The 23,728-nt window shown below is 52.7% G+C and overlaps 1 protein-coding gene across 4 annotated transcripts in view; it reads left to right on the forward strand.

The window, feature by feature from the left end:
* The window catches only part of LOC144949079 (reticulon-1-A-like), a 56,392-nt gene extending 33,988 nt beyond the window's left edge, over positions 1 to 22,404 (forward strand). For all 4 annotated transcript variants that reach the window (XM_078878910.1, XM_078878912.1, XM_078878911.1 and 1 more), the window contains 6 exons: positions 8,473 to 8,680; positions 9,573 to 9,711; positions 11,401 to 11,470; positions 13,874 to 13,920; positions 14,585 to 14,643; positions 15,165 to 22,404. In XM_078878910.1, coding sequence (XP_078735036.1) covers positions 8,473 to 8,680; positions 9,573 to 9,711; positions 11,401 to 11,470; positions 13,874 to 13,920; positions 14,585 to 14,643; positions 15,165 to 15,207 — 566 coding nt within the window. In that variant the 3' untranslated portion in view covers positions 15,208 to 22,404. The remainder of the gene's footprint in view (positions 1 to 8,472; positions 8,681 to 9,572; positions 9,712 to 11,400; positions 11,471 to 13,873; positions 13,921 to 14,584; positions 14,644 to 15,164) is intronic.
* The last annotated feature ends 1,324 nt before the right edge of the window (positions 22,405 to 23,728 follow it).

Consider the following 23,728-nt stretch of genomic DNA (forward strand, 5'->3'; position numbering starts at 1 on the left):
CAGACAATGTTTACACACCGGGCACTTATTTGAGGCCGAGTCGGCCTAGGGGATTCCCAGGATCGGGGATCGAACTCGGGTCGGCGGTTCTCGTACGAGCGCAGCGTAGCGCTAACCATTACAACCATGACAACCATGACAACTGTTTAACTGTCGCCCATCCAATCACACTGAGCAGGCTCTTAACCTGCTTAGCTTCCAAGATCTGATGAGATTGGGAGCATTGTGGGCGGACGTACTCATGCTGGATTACAATTATCACTTGCACCGCCCACACACACTCACTCTGAGCTGCTAACCTCAGCATAGCCAGATAAAGACAAAGATCCCCCGTATAGCCTTTAACAGACTTTTGGGGCAAGTGCTGTTTGCGAGCACCTCTGAAGGCCGGCACTGCACACGAGGGTGTGGGTGGTCAGCACCACGCCCGGCCGCCTTTGTCTCCCTAGTGCCGATGTTTACTACACGCCACCAGGTACTCATTTGAGGCTGAGTCTACCTAGGGGAGGCCCAGGACCGGTTCAGACAATCGTCACCGGTGTTGGCCGTGAGCGGGAATCGAACTCGGGACGCCGGGTTCGTAGCGCAGCGCGCTGACCACTACACTACCGCTCCCCAGACACACACACAGACACACATCCCACTTTCACCACTCGCTTCATTCGCCCTTTCACCCATATACCCAACCATTACTCACACACACGTAATTACACACGCGCGCTTTATAATCTGTGAGCACCTGTGAAGGCTAGCACAGCGCACCATGATGGGGGGTGGGTGGTGTTGGTCAGCACACACAACACACACACCTGTTCATACAAGACAAATACATTTTACGCATATACATAGTTACTAAGACAAAGATCCCCTGTAGGGTCTAAACAGACATTTGGGGCAGGTGCTGTTAGCGAGCGTCTATTAAGGCGGGCACAACACACAAGGGGGTGGGTGGCCAGCACCACGCCCGACCGCCTTTGTCTCCCCCACTGGCGATGTTCATTTGAGGCTGAGTCGACCTAGGGGAGGCCCATGACCGGTTCAGATAATTGTCACTGGTATTGACCGTGAGCGGGAATCGAACTCGGGTCACCAGGCTCGTAGCCGTACACGACCGCTTCCCATGCACACCACACCACCACCCACCACCCACGGACGGACACACACACACCACCCACGGACACACACACGCACACACAATCATAACCATGAACCAGCTACACACGACACGTACTTACACGAGCACACTCGCGCCCTTGTGCAGATTCTCTCATGCAAACACGCGCACTTAGCGCGCACACGCGCGCACCCTCCACACTCCCACCGCGAATATACTACAAAGCAGAGGTCGCAAACGGGTTTTGATTCCTTACCCGTACCCGGCCGCACCAGGGTCGCAAACGGGTACCCGAACCCGGCCGTACCCGTACCCTACCCGTACCCGGCCGGGTACGGGTAGGGTCACCGCTGTTGTATGTGTGTACGTTTAACTTCTTTCGCACCGTACGTAGCCAACCGTGCTAATCGGAGGCCGGCCTTGCGCGGGAAGCGAGGCCGGAACGTCGGGCTCGTCGCTCGGTGCCTAACCACTGCACCACCACTCGCCACTCGAACACTATCTAAAGTGGTGTCGACACACAACACGACCGACGCTTGCAAGCACTGCTGCTACGCGCATTCCTACGCGCGGTGCATGAGCATACTCACTCATGCTCACTCGTGCGCACACAGTATGATGTACAGCCCTTTGTAAATCCACTCTCTCCTGGCTGTGTTGATCGTCGGGGTTGTTTGACCATACTTCACCACGGGTTGTTGGTGACCTCTGGACCGGTTTCAGATCTGCCCCGCCACTGATGTTGGTGGCCGTGGCCGGGTATGGAACTCGGTCCGCCGGGTTCGCAGAGCACTGCGCTAACCACTGCGCCACCGCGTCACCAACGCTGGGTTTATAAATCATTGAATGGCCATGTGGCTTAGCGGGAGAGAGAATGACCTCCCACATTGAGTGAAGGTTGACTTGAGGATTTTGACAGAGGGCATTATAGTCTGTATAGTAGAGAGTGCGTGGAGGGGAGTGGAGTGAGATGGGAGGGGTGAGGCAGGAGAGTGCGTGGAGGGGAGTGGAGTGAGATGGGAGGGGTGAGGCAGGAGAGTGCGTGGAGGGGAGTAGAGTGAGATGAGAGGGGAGAGGCAGGAGAGTGCGTGGAGGGGAGTAGAGTGAGATGAGAGGGGAGAGGCAGAAGAGTGCGTGGAGGGGAGTAGAGTGAGATGGGAGAGGTAGGAGAGTGCGTGGAGGGGAGTAGAGTGAGATGAGAGGCAGGAGAGTGCGTGGAGGGGAGTAGAGTGAGATGAGAGGGGAGAGGCAGGAGAGTTGCATGGAGGGGAGTAGAGTGAGATGAGAGGGGAGAGGCAGGAGAGTGCGTGGAGGGGAGTAGAGTGCGATGAGAGGGGAGAGGCAGGAGAGTGCGTGGAGGGGAGTAGAGTGAGATGGGAGAGGTAGGAGAGTGCGTGGAGGGGAGTAGAGTGAGATGAGAGGCAGGAGAGTGCGTGGAGGGGAGTAGAGTGAGATGAGAGGCAGGAGAGTGCGTGGAGGGGAGTAGAGTGAGATGAGAGGGGAGAGGCAGGAGAGTGCGTGGAGGGGAGTAGAGTGAGATGAGAGGGGAGAGGCAGGGGAGTGCGTGGAGGGGAGTGGAGTGAGGTGAGATGGGAGAGGCAGGAGAGTGCGTGGAGGGGATTAGAGTGAGATGAGAGGGGAGAGGCAGGATAATTTGTGGAGGGGAGTAGAGTGAGGTGAGAGGGAATCGAACTCGGGTCGCCGGGTTCGGCGTGCTGTGTGCTAACCGCTATGCTACCGCTCCGCACACACACGTGCACGCACACACACACATGCATCGTGCACACACACACACATGCATCGTGCACGCACACACACACATGCATCGTGCACACACACACACACATGCATCGTGCACGCACACACACACACATGCATCGTGCACACACACACACATGCATCGTGCACGCACACACACACACACATGCATCGTGCACACACACACATTCATCGTGCACGCACGCACATTGTGCACCCACGCTGTTTCTCTCGAAGCAGCGAAGCAGCTGTGAGCGTGGAGTGCGCGTCGGGGCACATTCCCACGCCACCGAAACTCCTGGGAATCCCCAAATCTCGCAGGAAATCAGAGGCCGGACTTTAAATCGTACAACTTGAACGGGTTATTTTTGGGATTTTGTGCCGAGGTTTGGACGATGACTCTTGAGGCGAGATCGGGACTTGGTCTGTCGGGGTCAAGTGATGGAGCGTTTGGTTTTATTCTGAATTTGTTTTGGTTGTGCTGAGTTGGCGAGATGTTAACTACCTCGCCTGGTATACAGGAGGCCGTGGGATCGTCCCCGACCATGATGCCTGCTGTATATTGTGAGTTTGCGTGTCTCTCTCTGTGTAGGTCACGTGGGGTTTTCTCCTGGTTCTCCGGGTTTTCCCTCCACATTTATATATAATCAACAACATCGTGCATTTAGAGTGTACGGCTGCTGTACATTTCTACGTGATAAGCCACTTCGTTGAGCTATCATTTGTGGCCAGGTCGCATCTTAAAAAGAGCCGCATAGCTCATTGGGCCTTACCTGGTAAAATAAAAAACACATTCCTGCGGAGGGAGCTGGTAGGCACGTTGGGTTGCTCGGTCAAGGGCCAGGGTCAACGGCAGCGTGGTGTATTCCGCAAATATGCCCGACTTTGAGGGCGGGCAGAAGCCGGCGTGAGTAGGTTAAACGTTGAGTTTTATAAGGGCACCACGGGGTGACCAGCCGCTCCCCACCCAGCCCCACCCCTCCCACCCCCCCACCCTCCCCACCCAGCCCCTCCCCTCCCTCCCCACCCAGCCCCTCACTGCACGACGGACGGACACAATAATCCCCTGTGGGCTGGTGGAACCAGGAGGTTCCTACCAGTATTAACTTTATGTTTAGTTTTAGCCAATTGCTCGATGACCTCCCCATGTCTCATTCTCTCCATCCATCTGATTTCCCTATTGCTGCACTCCATTACCCACACATGAAAACCTTCATGTCTTCCTTTCTCAATTCCCAGGTTTCTGAACCCGGCCACCTGAGTTCAATTCCCGACCATGGCTATCTCGAGCCTGTCTTGCCCCCCCCCCACCCGCCCCCCGGCATTCCTTGACCAGCGGGGTGAGGTATGGTCAAACAACCCCCGTGTCTGACACAGCATTTATTGGTTGACAAATGGCTGTAAAAAGATAACAATGGGTAAAGTGTTCTCGTGAAGAAATGTGAATGCCTGTGCTTGTGCAGGCTTGTGCCTGTGTTTGCACGTGGTATGCCCTCCAGCAACAACGGAGGGCAGAGGAGCGACGCTCACAACAACGAGTGGAACGCTGGGTGGCTAAAACACTGCAAGTTGGCACAATAAGGGGGCACAGCTGGTGCATCTGCCAGCCATCTGGGTCTGTCCCGTGACCTCCTGCAAGTGGGTGTTCGACACTGCACGTGGCCTTAAAGTGCACATAGCCTGGCACAAGTGCCGTGGTGACATCACCCACCATGGCGGTTGTTGCTGTATGCAGATGGAGCGTTAGTGTAGCGGTTAGCGCGCTGCGCTGTACGGAGCCGGCGACTCTGGTTTGATTCCTACTCACGGCCAACACCAGTGACGATTATCTGAACCGGCCCTAGGCCTCCCCTAGGTCGACTCGGCCTCAAATGAGTACCCGGTGCGGTGTGTAAACATCGCTACTGGGGAGACAAAGGCGGCCCGGCGTGGTGCTTGCTACCCACCCCCTCGTGTGCCGTGCCGGCCTTCATAGTTGCTCGCTAACAGCACTTGCTCCAACAGTCTGTCAAAGGCTGTGCGGGTGGTGGTGAGATTGTTGTCTTTGTCTGCAGACGTGCTGTGACGTGGTACATGATTATCATGTTTGCACTGGGCTCCCAGGCGTGATCAGCGGCTCGTGAGTGAACCATCTGCCCTGTGGGAAGGTCTCTGGGAGGAAGATGTGCCAATGTTCAGGGTTTTTTGTTAAATATTCCGCCGCTCTGCAATGTCCTTGTTTCACTCGTTGAGGTAGGGGGGGTGGGGGTGTCGGCCTAAGCTTCAAGTTTATTTTGTTAAAGCCACAGGGTGAGAATTCAAAGAGACCAGGGGAGGGGGTAGGAGTCTCATTTGCTAGAGCGACCTGGGTCCCCAAAAATGACAAAAGAAGAACAATGGCAAAGGAAAACATGGCATTGCATGTGTGCGTGCGTGTGCATATGTAGCCCGCATGCCCAGCCACCGCATGCCTAAACAGCTTTTGTTCGGCCGGATCGAGGGGGCTAAACGGGCACGGCACGGGCTAGAGAAGAGATGGAGTGATGTGGTACTAGGAGGACGTGGAGCTGAGTGGACTTGCCGATGACTGGTACCAGCGGTGTCAAGATCGGCCTCTGTGGAGGAGGCTCGTGAAGGACGCTACTGGGCAGTTGGAGGCAGTCGCCCTCCAACAACAACGGAGGGCGGAGGAGCGACGCTCACAATAACGAGCGGAGTGCCGGGTGGCTAAAGCACAGCAAGTCGACAGTAGGGGGCACAGGTGGTGCATCAGCCAGTCATCTCGGTCATCTTAGTCAGTCGACCCGTGGCACCTGGGTCTGCCCCGTGACCTCCTGCTAGCGGGCGTTCGACACTTCACGTGGCCTCAAGGTGCACATGGCCTGGCACAAGTGTCGTGGTGACGTCACCGCCACTTAGTGGCGAATGGCGGTTGTTGTTGTTGCATATGTGAATGCGTGTCGTGACTTGTGTATACGGGCCTGGTGCTGGTCACCCCCCTCGTGTGCCGTGCCGTCCTGCATAGGTGCTCGCGAACAGCACTTGCACCTACAATCCGTTATGGCTATACGGCGGGGGATCTTTGTAGTACAGTGGTGTAGCGGTTAGCAATAAAACAAAGTTCAGCGAATAGAAATTGGAACAAATATAGAACCTGTATCCTAACAATCTCCATCGCTTTTACAATCCCCGCCCCCCATCGTCGTTAAAACAAAATGATGTTTTGACTTTGTCGGAGTGTAGAAAGTCCATTGTTTTCCCCACATCAATCCCCGCCGATGGATTGCAGAGGTCCAGGACCGGTTTGGGTATCACTCGCCACTGATGATAGTCTTGCATGGGAATCGACCTCTGTTCTCCGGGTCCGTCGTCGACGTGCGCAAACCACTGCACCACACCGCTCCACCTGCTCCCGGTTTCCAGTATGAATGCACAGCGCGGCGTGTGTGCTGTGTTACGTATCGACATACAACGGAGCGCCGATGCTCCTCTTCAACGATGTGGCTTATCATCATGTGTACATTTATAGCAGCTGAATACTCTAAACGCATGTTGATTCTAAATGTGGAGGGAAAAACCGGAGGATCCGGAGAAAAATCGACATGACCATGGTGAGAGAGAACACGCAAACTCCAAATATACAGCAGCAGGCGGCGTCAGGCTCGGGATCGAACCCACGACCTCTTGTACACCAGGCGAGGTAGTTGACATCTCACCACCACAGCACATGGTAAATCTGCCCGCTGTGGATTGGTTTCGGCACCTCCGATTAGCACGGTTGGCTACGTACGGTGCGAAAGAAGTTCAACGATGCATACGCGTAGCGAACGTTGTGCCGCCGCGTGCGGCTTCAACCTTTCCCCGCTTGACGGACGGGAATGTTCCGCTGACTTTGTGACACTCCTGGGAGACGCCAGCGTCGTGTTCAGGCATGCCATACCAGGCCTGTCTGCGCACACGCGTGTATGCGTGCGCACACAGGTGCACAAAGACTAAAGAGGTCCCCGTTGTATTTCCACGCGACAAGCCACTTCGTTGAGCTATCATCAGTGGCCAGGTCGCTTCTGAGAAGCAGTCTTGTAGCTCTGTGGGTCTTACCTGGTCACAGTTTTAGTTTTACATTATTGGTTCTTTCGGTAAAGTCACGTAGAAGGGAAATAGTAAAATAATAAAAATATAAAACAATTAAATTCTCACGACGTTTCGACTGCAACACAAGCAATCATCATCAGGTGTGAAATCCACAGCAAGAAAATTTGAACAAAGTTGCTGTGGATTTCACACCTGATGACGATTGCTTGTGTTGCAGTCGAAACTTCGTGAGAATTTAATTGTTTAATATTTGTATTATTTTATTATTTCCCTTCGAAATTGGGATGCGTTTTAATCGTGGGCATGAACGAGCGTTTAATGTGGGTCATGCGCCTGGAGGTGTATCGGCACCGTGGCGGCAACGTCGCTGGTGCAATTCCGTTCTCGCGTGCTGTGGAAACGTGTTCGGGAGCCGAATGACAAACGTCGAGGTCTGTCGTTCGCCACCGCGAGAGGCCTTCGGGAGAGACTGCGCCAAGTTTTTTGCCGTTCCTCCCTCCCCTTCCGGTGAAGGAGCCGTCGAACAAAGATGGTCGACCGCCATCGCGCTTCCGCGGCCGTCTGGAACGCTCTTCCTTCCCACGTTAGGAAGCCGCTGGGAGATTTGCACTTTTAAATGGTTTAGATTTAAAACTCATTTATTTTTTGTGTCTAGTTTGTTGTCTTTCCCCTCTGATTAGCACGGTTGGCTACGCACGATGGGAAAGACATTGAACGTACATACATGTGGGTGTGGGTCTCTGTGGGTCGCTGTGGGTCTCTGTGGGTCTCTGTGGGTCTCTGTGGGTCTCTGTGGTTCTCTGTGGGTCGCTGTGGGTCGCTGTGGGTCGCTGTGGGTCTCTGTGGGTCTCTGTGGGTCTCTCTGGGTCTATGTGGGTCTCTGTGTGTCTCTGTGGGTCTCTGTGGGTCTCTGTGGGTCTCTCTGGGTCTCTGTGGGTCTCTCTGGGTCTCTGTGGGTCTCTATGGGAAGCCACTGGAGCTATGCACATTTAAATCATCACCCAGATTGAAAATCTCGTTTTGTGTTCAGTTTGTTTTCCTTGCCCCGCACCTCCGATTAGCACGGTTGGCTACGCACGGTGCGCAAGAACCGCACGCGACCTGCGCTGTACCCATCTTCATAGACCGCTGGCTGGACAAGAGGCGGCAGCAGTGTGGGGATTGAAGGAACTTGCGCCGTTGTTTAAAAACTGCCTCCCCTGGAGATAGAATGGAGCCGGCGATCGCTGGGTTGCTGCAGGGTCCATTGTGCTAACGATCGCACCGCAGGCACGCGTCCCATGACCCTATCTGTCATTGCAAAACTTTTTGTTGCAGGCGATGACATTGGCACTGTCACTGACATTGATGTCATCTCCACCGATGTCCTCCCCCCCCCTCCTCTCCCCCTCCTCTCCCCCCACTCCTCTCCCCCCCCTCTTCTCCCCCCCCCACCTCTCCCCTCCTCCCCCCCTCCTCCCCTCCCCCCTCCTCCCCTCCCCCCCCCTCCTCCCCCTCCCCTCTCCCTGCGTGCTCTTCCCGCCGCACAGCCGTGGAGCTCGTGTACTGGCGCGACGTGCGCAGCTCGGCCGGCGTGTTCGGCGCCACCACGGTGCTGCTGCTGGCGCTCACGCAGTTCAGCGTCGTGAGCGTCGCGTGCTACGTCTGCCTCGCCGTGCTCTCCGTCACCGTCAGCTTCCGCGTTTACAAGTCGGTGCTGCAGGCCGTGCAGAAGAGCGACAGCGGCCACCCCTTCCGGTGAGCGGTGGAGGCCGCGTGACGCACAGCAGTGAGGGTCGGTCCAAGAGCTGCTCGCTAACAGAACTTTCCCCCAACGGGCTATGCCAGGGACACATCTTCTTGGTTCTTTCGGTAAAGTCACGTAGAATGGAAATAATAAAATAATAAAAATAAAACATAAAATAATTCTCACGACGTTTCGGCCACAACGCAAGCAGCCGTCCTCAGGTGAAGAACAGGTCTGTCGAGAAGACAGCGTCTGAATGAAACAACCCCAGGCTTGGAGCATCTATTTAAGCTGGGTTGGAGGGGGGAAGAGCGCCTTGACAAAATAATTTGCATATCAAGAGGAATTTAGCATATTTATGGGAAATGCAGATATGGGATTAGTACTACTGCGTAGGAGGTGGGCGGGGGGTTTAAAGTCATATTATGCCCGTGCATTATGCAGGATTAGCAGCATCAAAGGGAGGGGATAGGGGTATCATTAATAAAGGGAACCAAGAAGATGAATCCCTGCAGTCACGAAAGCTTTAAATCGAAATATACCAGGGAACTTTGTCTGTGGACATGAGTGTGTGTGCAGGGCTGCGTACCTGTGTGTGTGTGTGGGGGTAGTGGTAGTGTAGCGGCTAGCGCGCTGCGGTACGAACCCGGCGACCCGAGTTCGATTGCCGGTGATGATTATTTGAACCGGTCCTGGGCCTCCCCTAGGTCGGCTACGCCTCGAATGAGAACCTGGTGTGATGCGTAAACATCGCCACTTAGGGAGACAAAGGCGGCCGGGCGTGGTGTTGGCTACCCACCCCCTCGTGTGACGTGCCGGCCTTCATAGGTGCTCGCTAACAGCACTTGCCCCAACAGTCCGCTAAGGCTACACGGGGGATCTTTGTCTTTGCTGTGCGTGCAGGGCGTGTCTGGAGTGCGACCTGGGCGTGTCGCAGGCCACCGTAGAGACGCACCTGGACGTCGCTCTGGCGCGCTTCAACGCGGTCGTGCGGGAGCTCCGGCGCCTCTTCCTGGTGGAGGACCTCGTCGACTCGCTCAAGGTGCCACACCGCACCGCACGTCACACCACACGTCACACTAGTCCACACGTCACACTACACCACACGTCACACCGCACTACACGCCACACTAGTCCACACGTCACACCACACGTCACACCCCACGCCGCACTAGTCCACACGTCACACTACACCGCACGTCACACCACACGTCACACCGCACTAGACGCCACACTAGTCCACACGTCACACTAGTCCACACGTCACACTACACGCCACACTAGTCCACACGTCACACTAGTCCACACGTCACACCGCACGTCACACCACACGCCGCACTAGTCCACACGTCACACTACACCACACATCACACCAAACGTCACACCGCACTGCAGAACACACCGTATGGCACGGCACGGCATGGCACTGCACGGCACACATAGCCTGGCACAACGGCTGTGGTGACGTCAGCATCACTTAGTGGCGAATGACGGATGTTGTTGTGGTGCTTGGGGTGCAATCGTTATGTCATCTGGCCCCTACACTATTTAATATCTTGGCTGGGTCATGTAGCTCGCATATCTATGCCAGACAGCTTCTGCTTGGCCGGATAGAGGGGGCTAAATGGCAAAGGCATGTGTTAGAGAAGCGATGGAGCTGATGCAGTATGGGAGGATTTGGAGTTGTGGAGGAGGCTTGTGAAGGACGCTGCTGGGCAGTTGGGGACAGTCGCCTTCCAACAACAGCGGAGGGCAGATCGGCGACATTCACAACAACGAGCGGAGCGCCGGGCGGATAAACCGCTGTGAGGTGGCACAGTGGGGAGCACAGGTGGTTTATCCGCCAGTCATCTCGGTCAGTCAACCCATCGCGCCTGGGTCTGTCCCGTGACCTACTGCCAGCGATCCTTTGGCACTTCACGTGGCCTCGGAGTGCACCTGGCCTGGCACAAACAGCCCTGGTCATGTCAACACCGCTTAGTGGTCGAATGGCGGCTGTAGTTGTTGTTCGTAATAGTTTTTTTGGGATTAGATCGTGTAAATATATAGATGTGTCGTTAAAACCCGCCACCACCTGACACAGCCAACTAGTAAGGGTTGCCACGTAAACAGAACGTGGCCAATCCGTCACTAGTACAGCACTAACCGGTGTGTTCGAGAGCCAGGCCACAACATTTACAATCTGAGTACGACGTTTCGCCAGTAATTACAACCAGCTTCATCAGGCCTCGGCTTTGAACGACTTCCTTAAGTGGTGTATAAATCATCAGCACTGGGGGAACAATGGTGGCTGGGCATGGTGCTGGCAACACCAGCCCCTGGCGCATCGTACCTGCCTTCATAGGTGCTCGCAAACAGCATTTGCCCCAAACAGTCCGAGGCTAAATGGGGATCGTTGTCTGTGTGTGTGGGGAGCGATAGTGTAGCGGTTAGCGCGCTGCGCTATGAACCCGGCGACACGAGTTCGATTCCCGCTCACGGCCAACACCAGTGACGATTATCTGAACCGGTCCAGGGCCTCCCCTAGGTCGACTCGGCCTCAAATGAGTACCTGGTGCGGTGTGTAAACATTGCCACTAGGGAGACAAAGGCGGTCGGGCGTGGTGCTGGCCACCCACCCCCTCGTGTACCGTTCCGGCCTTCATAGGTGCTCGCTAACAGCACTTGCCCCTACAGTCTGTTAAGGCTATATGGGGGATCTTTGTCTTTATCTGTGTGCGCGTGCGTGCAGTTCGCTGTTCTCATGTGGCTTCTCACTTACATCGGAGCGATCTTCAACGGCCTCACCCTTCTCATCCTCGGTACGATTGCCATCTCGCCGTGGGACGTTTTCTCTCGCAGTCTGTTCAATATTCTATTAAATTAGGAACTTAGCAATTGTTTTTATTTCACCAGGAACTGTAAAGCAGCAGCCAAATACACTAAAAACATCTTTATTGAAAATGTGGCGGGAAAAACCGGGGGACCTGGAGAAAAATCCACGCGACCACGGGGAGAACACGCAAACTCTAAATATACAGGTTTCAGGTCGGGATCGAATCCACGACCTCCTGTACACCAGGAGAGGTAGTGAACATCTCCTAGCCACCATAGTGCCCCACATTAACTCGAGCCAGGGTGGTGTATCGGTGAGCTGGAGCTTGAGAGCATGGACGTGGGGCCATAGAAGTACATTACAACAATAGTTTTCGCTACGCCGCTCTCGAAGGGAGCTCTAGACAAGCTCTCAAGAGAAGCTCGCTAGAGGATACTTGGCCTATTTTTCCACAGTGGCCTGTCTTGGAAGTGGAGTTACTCCCATTTCCCCCGCAAAGTCGTGCTCATTTTAATCGATCCCACGGGGGACGATGGGCTGAGTCAACCCCTAACAAGGAGTTGACCTGTGCATAATCAACGTTTTTGGGTTTAGATCACGTTATTTATAAATGTGTCGTAACCCTCCACCACCCGACACGGCCAATCAGTAAAAAAGTGTCACGTTGACAAAAGACAAATAGTTCACTGCTATTTGTCTTTTGTCAACGTGACACTTTTTTACTGATTGGCCGTGTCGGGTGGTGGAGGGTTACGACACATTTATAAATAACGCGATCTAAACCCAAAAACGTTGATTATGAATAACATTGGTCGCGAAAGCCTACGTGTTAAGTTGACCTGTGAACCGCTCGCTCTACCGCTGGAAGGGCACGCGACAAGTCTGCAGGCCCGACAGCCTCCAGGCCCAACCGTGTGCGGAGTGTAAACAGAGCATCTCCCTCCGTGCACTTGGAAATATCGCACGGGCGCGCCCCACCGTAATGATATCTCGCCCCATCGCACCTTAATTTAGCCAAAGCAGATGGTCTATTTAAGTAAGTGCCGTGGCATTTATAGCCATTGGCTGTGCTAGATTGCTGCCGATTTAATGTGAATCTTTTCAAATGTTGTTTTGTTAGGTGAGTGCGGCATCCTTGGTTTTTGTAGTGTATGTATGTTGAACTTCTTCTGCACCGTACCTAGGCAACCATGCTAATCGGGGGAAGGACAGAAAACGAAACACAAAAAAGCCCATTGTAGTAAAATGAGTTTTCAATTTGGGTGTAAAATTGGGTAGCTCCAGTGGCTTCCTAATATCGGAAGGAAGAACGTTCCAGACGGCCACAGAAGCGCGTCTGAAAGCGCGAGACGCAGTGACCGTCTTTGTTCGATGGTCAGCCAGAAGCCGCTGAGAGGATGACCAGAGTTGCTTTCGATCACCGGCCATGGCTAACATTGGAGGCTTAAGGGTGATATCCGAAACCGGTCCTGCCTTGCCTCCTCCACCAACGCACACTGACCAGTGTGGTGAAGTATGGTCGAACGACCCCCGTGACCGACACAGCAGTGGATTTACGAGGTTTACGATTGAACATAAAACCAAATTTTTTTTGGAATGTAACAGCTTGGGTATGTGGACAAACTTAGCAGTGGGATATTGTTAATTTCTATCAGGGTTCGGCAATTTCTCTTGCCGGCTCTGTAACTGCCGCATGGTTTCACCTGTACACGTGAAGCTGTCGCCATTCCACTGCTGAATGAAGGTCATCCCAAATGTCGTGCGGGTCTTGCGGATCCTCCTTTACCCGTACGTCACCACGCTGGTCTCGGTGTGGGTCGGTGATGAGGGCTGGGAGCCATAGCATTGCACAACGGCGGATTTTTCTGCACCGCCCTCGGACGCCCACAATGTAGCCCCCGCAGGCTATGGCACCTGCTGTATACACCGTGGTCAAGCATTAGCCGGGCGAATAACCTGCTGAGCTTCTGAGACGTTAATGTTGCTAGTTCAGCGCTCATTGGGTGCTGCGGTGGCTAGGAGATGTTAACTCCCTCGCCTGGTATACAGGAGGTCGTGGGTTCGATCCCGACCCTGACGCCTTCTGCTGCTGTATATTTGGCGTTTGCGTGTCTCTCTCCGGGTCCTCCGGGTTTTCCCTCCACATTTAGAATCAACATCACGCTTTTTGGCTGGTACATATTTCTGCGTGATAAGCTACTTTGTGGAGCTATCACTTGTGAGCGGGTTGCTTCTGACAAGTGTAGCTCAGTGGGACTTGTCTGCTGCTAAAAAAAAGAGTAGTTATTTTTTTTTGTTAAGACACGCACGTGACGAGTCATTTGAGCCACCTGTTGTCGTTTCGTGTGGATGTTCAAGTGTTTATTTGCTCCCCCTTGTGTCGCTGCAGGTGTCCTGACCCTGTTCACAGCTCCCGTCGTTTACGAGAAGTATCAGGTGACGCACGCACGCACACACACACAGATCCCCCCATAGAGCCTTAACAGGCTGTAGGGGCAAGTGCTGTTAGCGAGCACCTTTGAAGGCCGGCACTGCACTCGCGCGGGTGGGTGGCCAACACCACGCCCGGGAGCCTTTGTCTCCCCAGTGACGATGTTTACACACCTCACCAGGTACTAATTTGAGGCTGAGTCGACCTATGGGAGGCCCAGGACCGGTGCACGTAAGCATCACTGGTGTTGACCGTGAGCGGGAATCGTAGCGCAGCGTGCTTACCGTTACACAACCGCTCCCCTACAATGTAATATATACAACAACAACCGCCATTCGTCACTAAGTGGCAGTGACGTCACCACGACGCTTGTGCCAGGCCATGTGCACCTTGAGGCCACGTGAAGTGTCGAACGCCCGCTGGCAGGAGGTCACGGGGCAGACCCAGCAGGTGCCACGGGTCGACTGACTGAGATGACCGAGATGACTGGCTGATGCACCATCTGTGCCCCCTACTGTGCCAACTTGCTGTGCTTTAGCCACACGCGTGCACACACACACACAGATCTCTCAGTGGAGCTGTGCAGGAGGAAGACGGCGACACCGAATGGCTGAACGCTCATTGCCGCGCGTTCCGTGTTCCCTGCCTTGCCGCCCCCACTCCCCGCAGACGCAGATCGATCACTACCTGGCCCTGGCTCGCAGCAATCTCAACGGCGTCATCGCCAAGTAAGCCAACGACCACAAAACAATTAAAAAAAAACTCTCTCGCACCCCCGCACTGTGACGTGGAATTTTACGCGACGTTGGAAGCGGATCGCGATATTGCACGGCCCTGCAGTATGCTTGCTCACTCCACCGCCGGCGGAATACTTTCCTTTAGAGAGAGGGTATTTGGCCTACTCTTCCACGCTGGCCAGATGTGTTTGAAGAGGTCGGAGGACCCACACGTTGCGTCACCGTACACGACCTGCCAATCCGACTGTGGTGTTTGCGAAGTCCTACTGGCATGACGGTCAGAGATCTGGGCTTAAATTTCTCACCGAATTTTCCGGGTCGCTGGCTGACTGGAATACGGGTGGCATGGGACTAAGTAGCCACATCCATAGCGGAGAGGTATGATCGATGTGGTGTGCCAGGTAGGTACGCAAGGCTCTCTCGGAGACCCACTGGCTCGCACGGCGCTTCACTCGTAACTCGGTTGTTGGCGCTCACTTCGGATCGCTCTGTCCTTCCCTCACCCCCATCAGGGTCCAGGCCAAGATCCCCGGTGCCAAGCGCAAGGCGGAGTAGACACGGAGGCGGAAGAGAGTCCCGGGGTCCTTCCCCAACTTCCCCAAACCCCCTCGCGTCGTCCCGTCGTCACCATTGCCCTCATCATCGTTCTTATTATTATTATGACCACTTCTACTACTACGGTGGTGGTGTCTCGACGTGGGTTTCTCCAGCCCAATCTTGATTTTGGAGCTTTCGTGACTGCAGGAGTTACTCTTTGGTTCTTTCGGTAAAGTCACGTATAAAGATAAAAGAATAAATTAAATAATAGCATACGACGTTTCGATTGAAACACAAGCAATCGTCATCAGGTATAAATGAAATAGCAACACAAATCTAACCAGAAAACTATAGACAGACATATATATCTTGGTGATATCTGTCTGCTTATATGTCTGTCTATAGTTTTCTGGTTAGATTTTTGTTGCGATTTCATTTATACCTTATGATGATTGCTTGTGTTGCAATCGAAACGTCGCATGCTATTATTTAACTTATTATTTTATCTTTATACGTGACTTTACCGAAAGAACCAAAGAGTTTCTCCAGCCCGTCACTTTCCTTCCCGTCCCCTACGCTCGCTGCCTCATCCCCAACCACACGGCCCCCCACCCACCCACTCCTCACCCCCCCCCCACCGCCCTGCACAGACCGATTCCGATCGTCGGGGTGACCCCGATGACTACGCGCGTCCCAGGAGGTGTCGAGCGAAGGCGAGAGGCGGGATGTCGTGGGCATGCTGTGAGAGTATTCCCCGTGAGCAGAGATTACTGCTTCCAATTTATTTACGTGGCCAATGACCGTGAATTGTGTGATAACATTTCGACACATTTGAGCTGTCGAACAATTGACTCGTTAGCCATGTAAATGCATTCCTATTCCTAAAGTTTTTTTTCCCCCCCCTACCTTACGCGGTACCAATGCTACTCTGGGCTCCATGGACTGCAGTATTTGTACATTCAGAGATGCGGGAGCGATGGCAACCCGTATCACCTGTTACTGAATAACACCACAGGCCGGCCGGATGTTCAACTGCCTTCACGACGGTGTTGCCAACACAAGAGATTTTGTCACGAGATTTGAGCAACTCCCTCGCCACAAGATTTCGTCAAAGCCACTTTACGGGGATGCGAGGATATTTGTTATTGCGTTTAACGCTCGGTAAATTGTCTCATCATATTTTTTGACGACTTGCGAAAGGTCGATCTCGCGACACCCGAGCGACCTATTGTCAGATCGTTTTGGCGACTTTCTGCTTTCAGGAGTTGGCACAACCGTTTCACAATCGTCCCCCCCCCCCCTCCATCTTGCTCGCCCCTCCTTCACACCTCTAACGATGGCGCACCCCGACATCGATTCCCTCCCCCCCCCCCCGGGTACGCCCCACAGATAAAACTATTGTTGTTACGGATTTCTTGGCATTGTGAGATCTAATTTTAGGGGTTTCATTGTGTGAAGTAAGTTAGGCTCCAGCGACTTGTAGTCCCCCCCCCCCCCCCATTATCCAGAAGACCTTTCCCCGCTACCGTTCACTGTGGGCCGTACCACTCGCGCTACTGGTCACCACCCCTCCCTCGCCCGCCTTGACCCCCCTCTGCCCCGCTGCCGTGCCAGTCCGGTCTGGATGGGCCCCCGTGTACAGCGATGGACAGGCACGGCTCTGCTTGTGCTGTTGTGTTTCTACCGCCGGCTGGCTTGGTTCCGTGTTATGGGGGCAGGGGGGGGGAGGCTTCGTTGGGATGGGAGGGTGTCCTGCGGTTTGCCGTGCCGGGTTAGGATAGCGTTAAAAGTCGCGCGAACCCGCTGTCTTGAGAAAAGGTCGTGGAGTGGTGGGCAATGGCGGCAGCGGGTTAAATAAAAATGGTAATTAAACATTTCGACGAGAGCGGTAAACACGGCCCGCGTAGGTTTTTCGCGGTTGCGTTTCGCTGCCCTCCCGTGCGGTTTTTCCCCGTTTGTACCGCGCTGCGTTCGCCATGACGTCTCGAGGTTTCGCTCCACCCGCCGGGAAACGTCCTGCCGATGTTCAGTTCCTGAAGAAGCGGACCCCAGCACCACGTTTGGCCAGTCCGGCACGGTCCGTCACCGTGGCGCCCGTTTAATTTGTGCGTTTAAGCCGCCAAAATTGGAGGACACTCCCCCATGTAATCTCAGTCTTTGGGAGATTAGAGTTCAACTGCCACTTGTGTAATTGACTGACATCTCGCTCCACGTGCTAGGGGGGGGGGGGGGCATCTTTCGTAGAACGAATTACGCTTGCCAAACAATACGCCGGTACAACGCCAAATCGTATCGGGGGGGGGGAACGGCTAAAGCCGTGATTTTTTTTTTTCTCCGCATGAGAGATGGGGTGGGAGATAGGCAGCTGGGTTTTTGAGCGGGAGCGTTTGCGGAGGCCGGGCTGGCGTGGCGGCGGTGTCTGCCTCCGCTTGTGATCGCCGTCCGCGAGCGAGAACGTCGGCAGGGATTCAGCCCCTTCCTGCCTCGCTCCCGCATGCACAGGGGGAACGTTCAGGTCACATCGCGCAGTATGAGAGACATATTCTTGGTTCTTTCGGTAAAGTCACGTAGAAGGGAAACAATAAAATATTAAAAATATTAAACAATAAAATTCTCACGACGTTTCGACTGCAACGCAAGCAATGATCATTAGGTGTGCAACACAAGCAATCATCATCAGGTGTGGATTTCACACCTGATGACGATTGCTTGTGTTGCAGTCGAAACGTCGTGTGAGAAATTTATTGTTTTATATTTTTATTATTTTATTGTTTCCCTTCTACGTGACTTCACCGAAAGAACCAAGAATATGAATCCCTGCAGTCACGAAAAGCTTTAAATCGAAATATGAGAGACGGTTCGCCGGTCTCGCCTTGCTCATCAAAATACACTAAAACATGAAACTCAAACAACTGGTGGCAGCGGTGGGGTTCGGGTTTCCGTTACCCGTGGTCGATGACGCTGACCCATTGGCGTCAAGTGTCCTCATGGTCGGGGGTTGCGGGGTGGCTCTATCATCGGAGTTTGGCCAAATATTGGGTTTTAATTTGGAACGGTTAAACTAATAAGGCTAGTTTGCTGGTGTGGTAAGATTACAGCACTTGTGAATGCGCTATAAAAATTAAGGGGAGGCTTTTACGCTGCTTGAGATGGGGTTAAACTCTGGACTGGTTAGGCTTTGGGGCTGCTCGCTCACCGGATTCCCCGGTTGAGCCTCCCAGAACCGCGGTGGCCTTGCTGACGCTCTCGGCCCAAGGTAGGCACCGTACCCTGTCGGGCTGGGGTTAAGCTGCAGGTTTAACGGTGCAGATGGGTAGGGTCCTCGGGGTTGAGGAGTTAGGGTCTCCGCCCCCCCCCCCCGTCTCTTTTCCGGCCTCGATTCCTTGAGGTCGACACGGCACGGCTGTGACCTCGCCACGGCACGGCTGTGACCCCGCCTCACCCGCATGCGGCGTTGTCGACGAGCGTACCGGTGTCCTCGCCACTTTACACGCCCGTGGCTTCCACGACAAGCCACCCGTCCCTCCTGTGCCACCCGCGCCACCCGCGCGCCACCTGTGCCGCCTTGTGCGAGCACGAGACGCCAGTGTCTGCGCGCGCCCGGCGCAACATTGCGAGCGCTTGCGAGCACGTGGCAAAGGTTTCTCCGTTCTTCGCAACGAACAATCGCAACGAACGATCCGGGGGGGCTTTGATTTTGCACTGAACGTTTGCCAGAGGTCGCAACCGGGTACCCGATACCCGTACCCTACCTGATACCCGGCTACCCGTTTGCGACCCTGGTGCGGCCGGGTACGGGTACGGGTAAGGAATCAAAACCCGTTTGCGACCTCTGACGTTTGCCGGGTCGCTGGTAGACCAGAGTAGGGTGGCACCTGGCACGGTGATAGGCCATAGCTGGCGGCATATACATAGAAACACACACATGTATACGGGATGTATGTGTACTGGATGTGGTGTGCCGGGTCGCTGACCACACGCAATACCCGGCTGAAACTAAGCCCGGAGTGTACAAAGAAAAGTGCGTTCGTCTTAACAACCCCCCCGCAAAGCAAAACGACTTCCGACTAGATTATCTTGTCATTACTACTACTACTATACGGAGCAGTGTTAAGTTATTACGGCTATCTATTCTAAATGTGTAATATATATTATTATTGTTGTTATCTACACGTGTGCGTGTTTGTATGTTCGGCGGTTTTTTCGTGGGGCGGCGTAGAGACTCGCGCGTAGTTAGCTCGCTCGCTGTTCTTCACTTTCTCGGGCGTGACACAACAACAACAATAACAACAACAACAACAACAAATCGTCGTCGTCACTCGTCAGCCAGTGGGTAGGGGGGTGGGGGACCAACATGGCAAGGAGAAAATGCGGTCGTTGCTCACATGCACGTGTCGGATAAATGGATTGAAACGTAAATACTCGTAGGTTTTTTCGGTAAAGTCACGTAGGTAAAAAATAAAAATACAAATTAATAAAAGTAATAATATAAATAAAAGAAATTGTTTATAATAGAAAATTTTAATCGTTTATTATTTTATTTCTGTTATTACGTTTCATATTTTTGTTTATTTTTTTTCTATTATAACTTCTAGTAATTTTTTATTTAAATTTTTTACCTACGTGACTTTACCGAAAAAAACCTAAGAGTGTGAATCCTTGCAGTCACGAAAGCTTCACATCTAGAATGGATTGAAACGGTTGGGTATAATGCACGTAAAAGTTTCGTGGGTGATCAATGTGTTAACGGTAATGCGCTGAGTAACGCGTTGTCGTAATCGGATTGCAAAAGGCAGGTACGGGACATTGCCGATACACTCGTTTTACAATAAGCAATAATCGGCGATTGCTACTTCTTCACGTTCGTCGGTTGAGTTGAGATTTGTCCGTTTTTATGAATGCATTTCATCAGCTTCATCAACATCAGCTGTGGTCAATCCACTGCTGGATGAAGGCCTGCACCAGGCCACTGTCACCCCCCCCCCCCCACACACACGTGCTCATTTCTTCCATAGCTCCATCTCCCCGAAATGTTCCATCCCTTGGCCATTTATTGACATGGAAAATGAACCCCCGAAATAAAATGATCTCGGAATCGATGTAAATGTGGGAAATGATAATGCCAGGAGTTGGGATTTAAGTACAGCAGAAGTAGCCAATGCATATGGAGCACATGCCTCCATAGTTAGCATTCGTGATGAACTGGACTCATTAGAGCGTGCATTGTCAAATGTTATTACTTACAGCTATAGGTATAGCATGAGCTGAAAAATCTACGTGTTGTGTTTCAATTTGCCATGATTAATCAAAAATAGAATCGCCTAAATTACATCACGATACTTTGAAAAAATACCAATTTGTGTGAGTATGTTACGCATAAACATTGTGGGGGCGATCTTTGCTGTGTGTGTGATCCCACTTATTGAGTCATTTGCGGGGGGTGATGTTTCAGCATTGGGATGTTTTTTTGGCCAATGCCAGTTACACGTTGTGTTTATTTTTGTCTTCTGGGAGGGGAAACCGGGGAAGCCGGAGAAAACTCGTGCAGAATAGGGGAAGAAAATGCAAACTCCACGGCAGAAAGGCACCCGAGTCGGAAATTGGAATCCTTGTTGCTGTGATCGAATGACCTCACTGCACCGCCCCTCCACGTGTGTATGGGGCACGTCAGGCCAGATCGGCTCGGCCTCAAGCGAGTACCCGGTGCGGTGCGTAAAAACGTCGCCACTGGGGAGACAAAGGCGGCTGGCGTGGTGCTGGTCACCCACCACCTCGTGTGCCGTTCTGGCCTTCATAGGTGCTCGCTAACAGCACTTGCCCCAACAGTCTGTGTAGGCTATATGGGGGATCTTTGTCTTTGCACGTCAGGCCACATGGTCGCCCAGGCTTAAGACGGTCAGCGCAGTGCTCTAACCGCTGCGCCACCGCTCCACCAAAAGCCTAACGTGCAAAAGCTAAATCAAAATAACGGGACAGACGAGTTAAAATTGCACGGCAGTGAAAACTAAGTGTTGTTAAGCGCACACAACCCACAACTGCGCAGTGCCAATGTAAAAGATGCACCAAACAGAATGCAAGGTCATAGAATCTAATGCAACACGTGGATACGATCCTATCTGCTTCTGTCCGCGAACAGAAGAAGACGAAACCCACGTGGCGACGAGGGGCATGGCAGCCGGAGGGATTGAACCTTGCGTCTCGGAAAGAGAGAAGTGCGCGTGGGTGGTGTTGGCGCGCTGTGTCTGGATGACGGTTTTCCGCAATGACTGCAATCGCTGCGAATCTGTGTGATCAAACTCCGAAACCTTCCAGCCGACGTATCCAGTTCTTTGCGACAACAACAACAAAAATAACCCCCCCCCACTCCCCCGCGCATGCACCTATCGCCGAACGCGGCCGCTGTCGGGAGGCACGGCTGTGAATGTTGGCCGAAGTTTGTGAAGAGCGAGAGTTGATTTGGGGGGGGGGGGCGGAGAAAAAAACCGATCCGTTTTGTTTGATCCCCGATGCCGCGTTACCGAAACCATTTTCGATTACGCCAAAAGTTTTGGCGTTAAAAAAAAAATCGGGTTTGCTTAATACGGCAAGACGTGAGTCGCGGTGCTGTGAGTCTGCAGCCTTCTCTCTGCACCAAGGGAGCGGCACCATCACCGCTGGGCATCGCCCCCCCCCTTCGTGACCGCGCCAATTTCTCTCTCCGCACTTGTCACCCTGCACCCACGGCTCACGTTAGAACCCCTCCACAGCGGCGGTGGCAGGATGGTAACTACCTCGCCTGGTGTACCCAGGAGAGCGTGGGTTCGATCCCGACCCCCAGACGCCGGTATATTTGGAGTTTGCGTGTCTCTCTCTCCCCGCGGTCGTGTGAATTATTCACATTTAGAATCGACCAACACGCGTTCAGAGTATTTGGCTGCGAAATACATTTCCGCACGGTGAGCCACTTTGTTGAGAAATCATTTGCGGTGGCCTGGTCGCTTCTGAAAGAAAAAAAATAGCTCTATAGCTCCATGTGGGGTCCTTACCTGGTCAAATCAATCAGCAGGAGTAGTCTTACTCGGTCGGTCACTCACAACATTCTCTCTGCACCTAACAGTCAGGGCCGTGGTCTCTACCAGGACGGGTGGTGCCCCCCCCCACCGCTGCACATTTTATATCTGCAGCCTTCAGTCTACACCGACGTTTAGGAGGTACTTCAATGCCCCCCCCCCCCCACGTCTTTCTAAAAGGCCCCCCAGCCTGCTCTGCCCCGGCTTTAGAGCGACACTCAGCCGTGACGCTCCAGCCACGGTCGTTTGTGTCCGTGAGAAATCGCGCGCGTTATTAATCGCATTACCACGATTATTATTAAATGAGGCGATGTCGTTTATCCTTGAAATAGCCCGGGTAGATATGTCGTGTTCTGCATGTGAGTGTCTGTTTGGCAGGGGCGGGTGGAGAGGTGTTTAAACAATTGCCGATTATGTTGTTCAATAGTTCGATAGTGCCGTTTGTGTGAGCAGATCACTCCATATTCTTGGTTCTTTCGGTAAAGTCACGTAGAAGGGAAATAAGAAAATAATATTTATATAAAACAATACATTCTCACGACGTTTCGACTGCAACACAAGCAATTATCATCAGGTGTGAAATCCACAGCAAGAAAATGTTCTAATTTTGATGATTGCTTGTGTTGCAGTCGAAACGTCGTGAGAATTTTTATTGTTTTATATTTATATTATTTTATTATTTCCCTTCTACGTGACTTTACCGAAAACCAAGAAGATGAATCCCTGCAGTCACGAAAGCTTTAAATCTGATCACTCCACTTAGGATTTAACTCGGGGGGGGGGGGGGGAGCTCATCTTCTCTCGTGTGTGTATAAAAACGAGTTCTGCTTTGTGAGAAGTCCTCTCTCTGTGTTGGTTGTTCCATGGGGGGGGGGGGGGAAAGAGAAAAAAAATGAACCCGTAAAAACAAAGTTTTTCACTATAAATCCTTTATATGCGTGGCATCGGTTTTATTTTATTATTCATTTCTGTTTTTCTTGAGTAAGAGTTTCATTTTTATCACATTGGTATTTTAAATTAAATATGAAATTTTTTTTTCCTAAAAAGTGGAAAATGTAGAATTTTTTTTCACGAAAATAAATTGTCACGCACAACGAGTCTGTGTGCAAAATGTCAGCTCGATTGGATCACGGGAAGTGGGTTAAAAAACGACCGAAATATTTGCACGGTCGTAAGCGCGCAAGCAAGTGAACTTAATATAAAGGATTTAAAAACTGGCATCTCTCACGAGAATGTGGAATTCTCCCCACCGGTTTAGCAGAGCCTTTAATGGAGATGAGCAATACTGGAAAGCGTGGGAGGGACGGTTTGACGTTTGGCTTTGTGTATGTAATCACGTCTCGATTGTACAAACAATGTGAACCTTGTTAACACAACCCTCACCTTCTTGTCAGTTCGGGGCACATGTGTGGTAGGTAGGCGCAAGATGTTTGAATCGACACCGGGGCTGTCCCCTGCATTCACGTCGCGCGCTCGATTTCAAACCTTTA

The sequence above is a fragment of the Lampetra fluviatilis genome, chromosome 52 (genome assembly GCF_964198595.1).
Source record: "Lampetra fluviatilis chromosome 52, kcLamFluv1.1, whole genome shotgun sequence".
NCBI lineage: Eukaryota > Metazoa > Chordata > Hyperoartia > Petromyzontiformes > Petromyzontidae > Lampetra > Lampetra fluviatilis.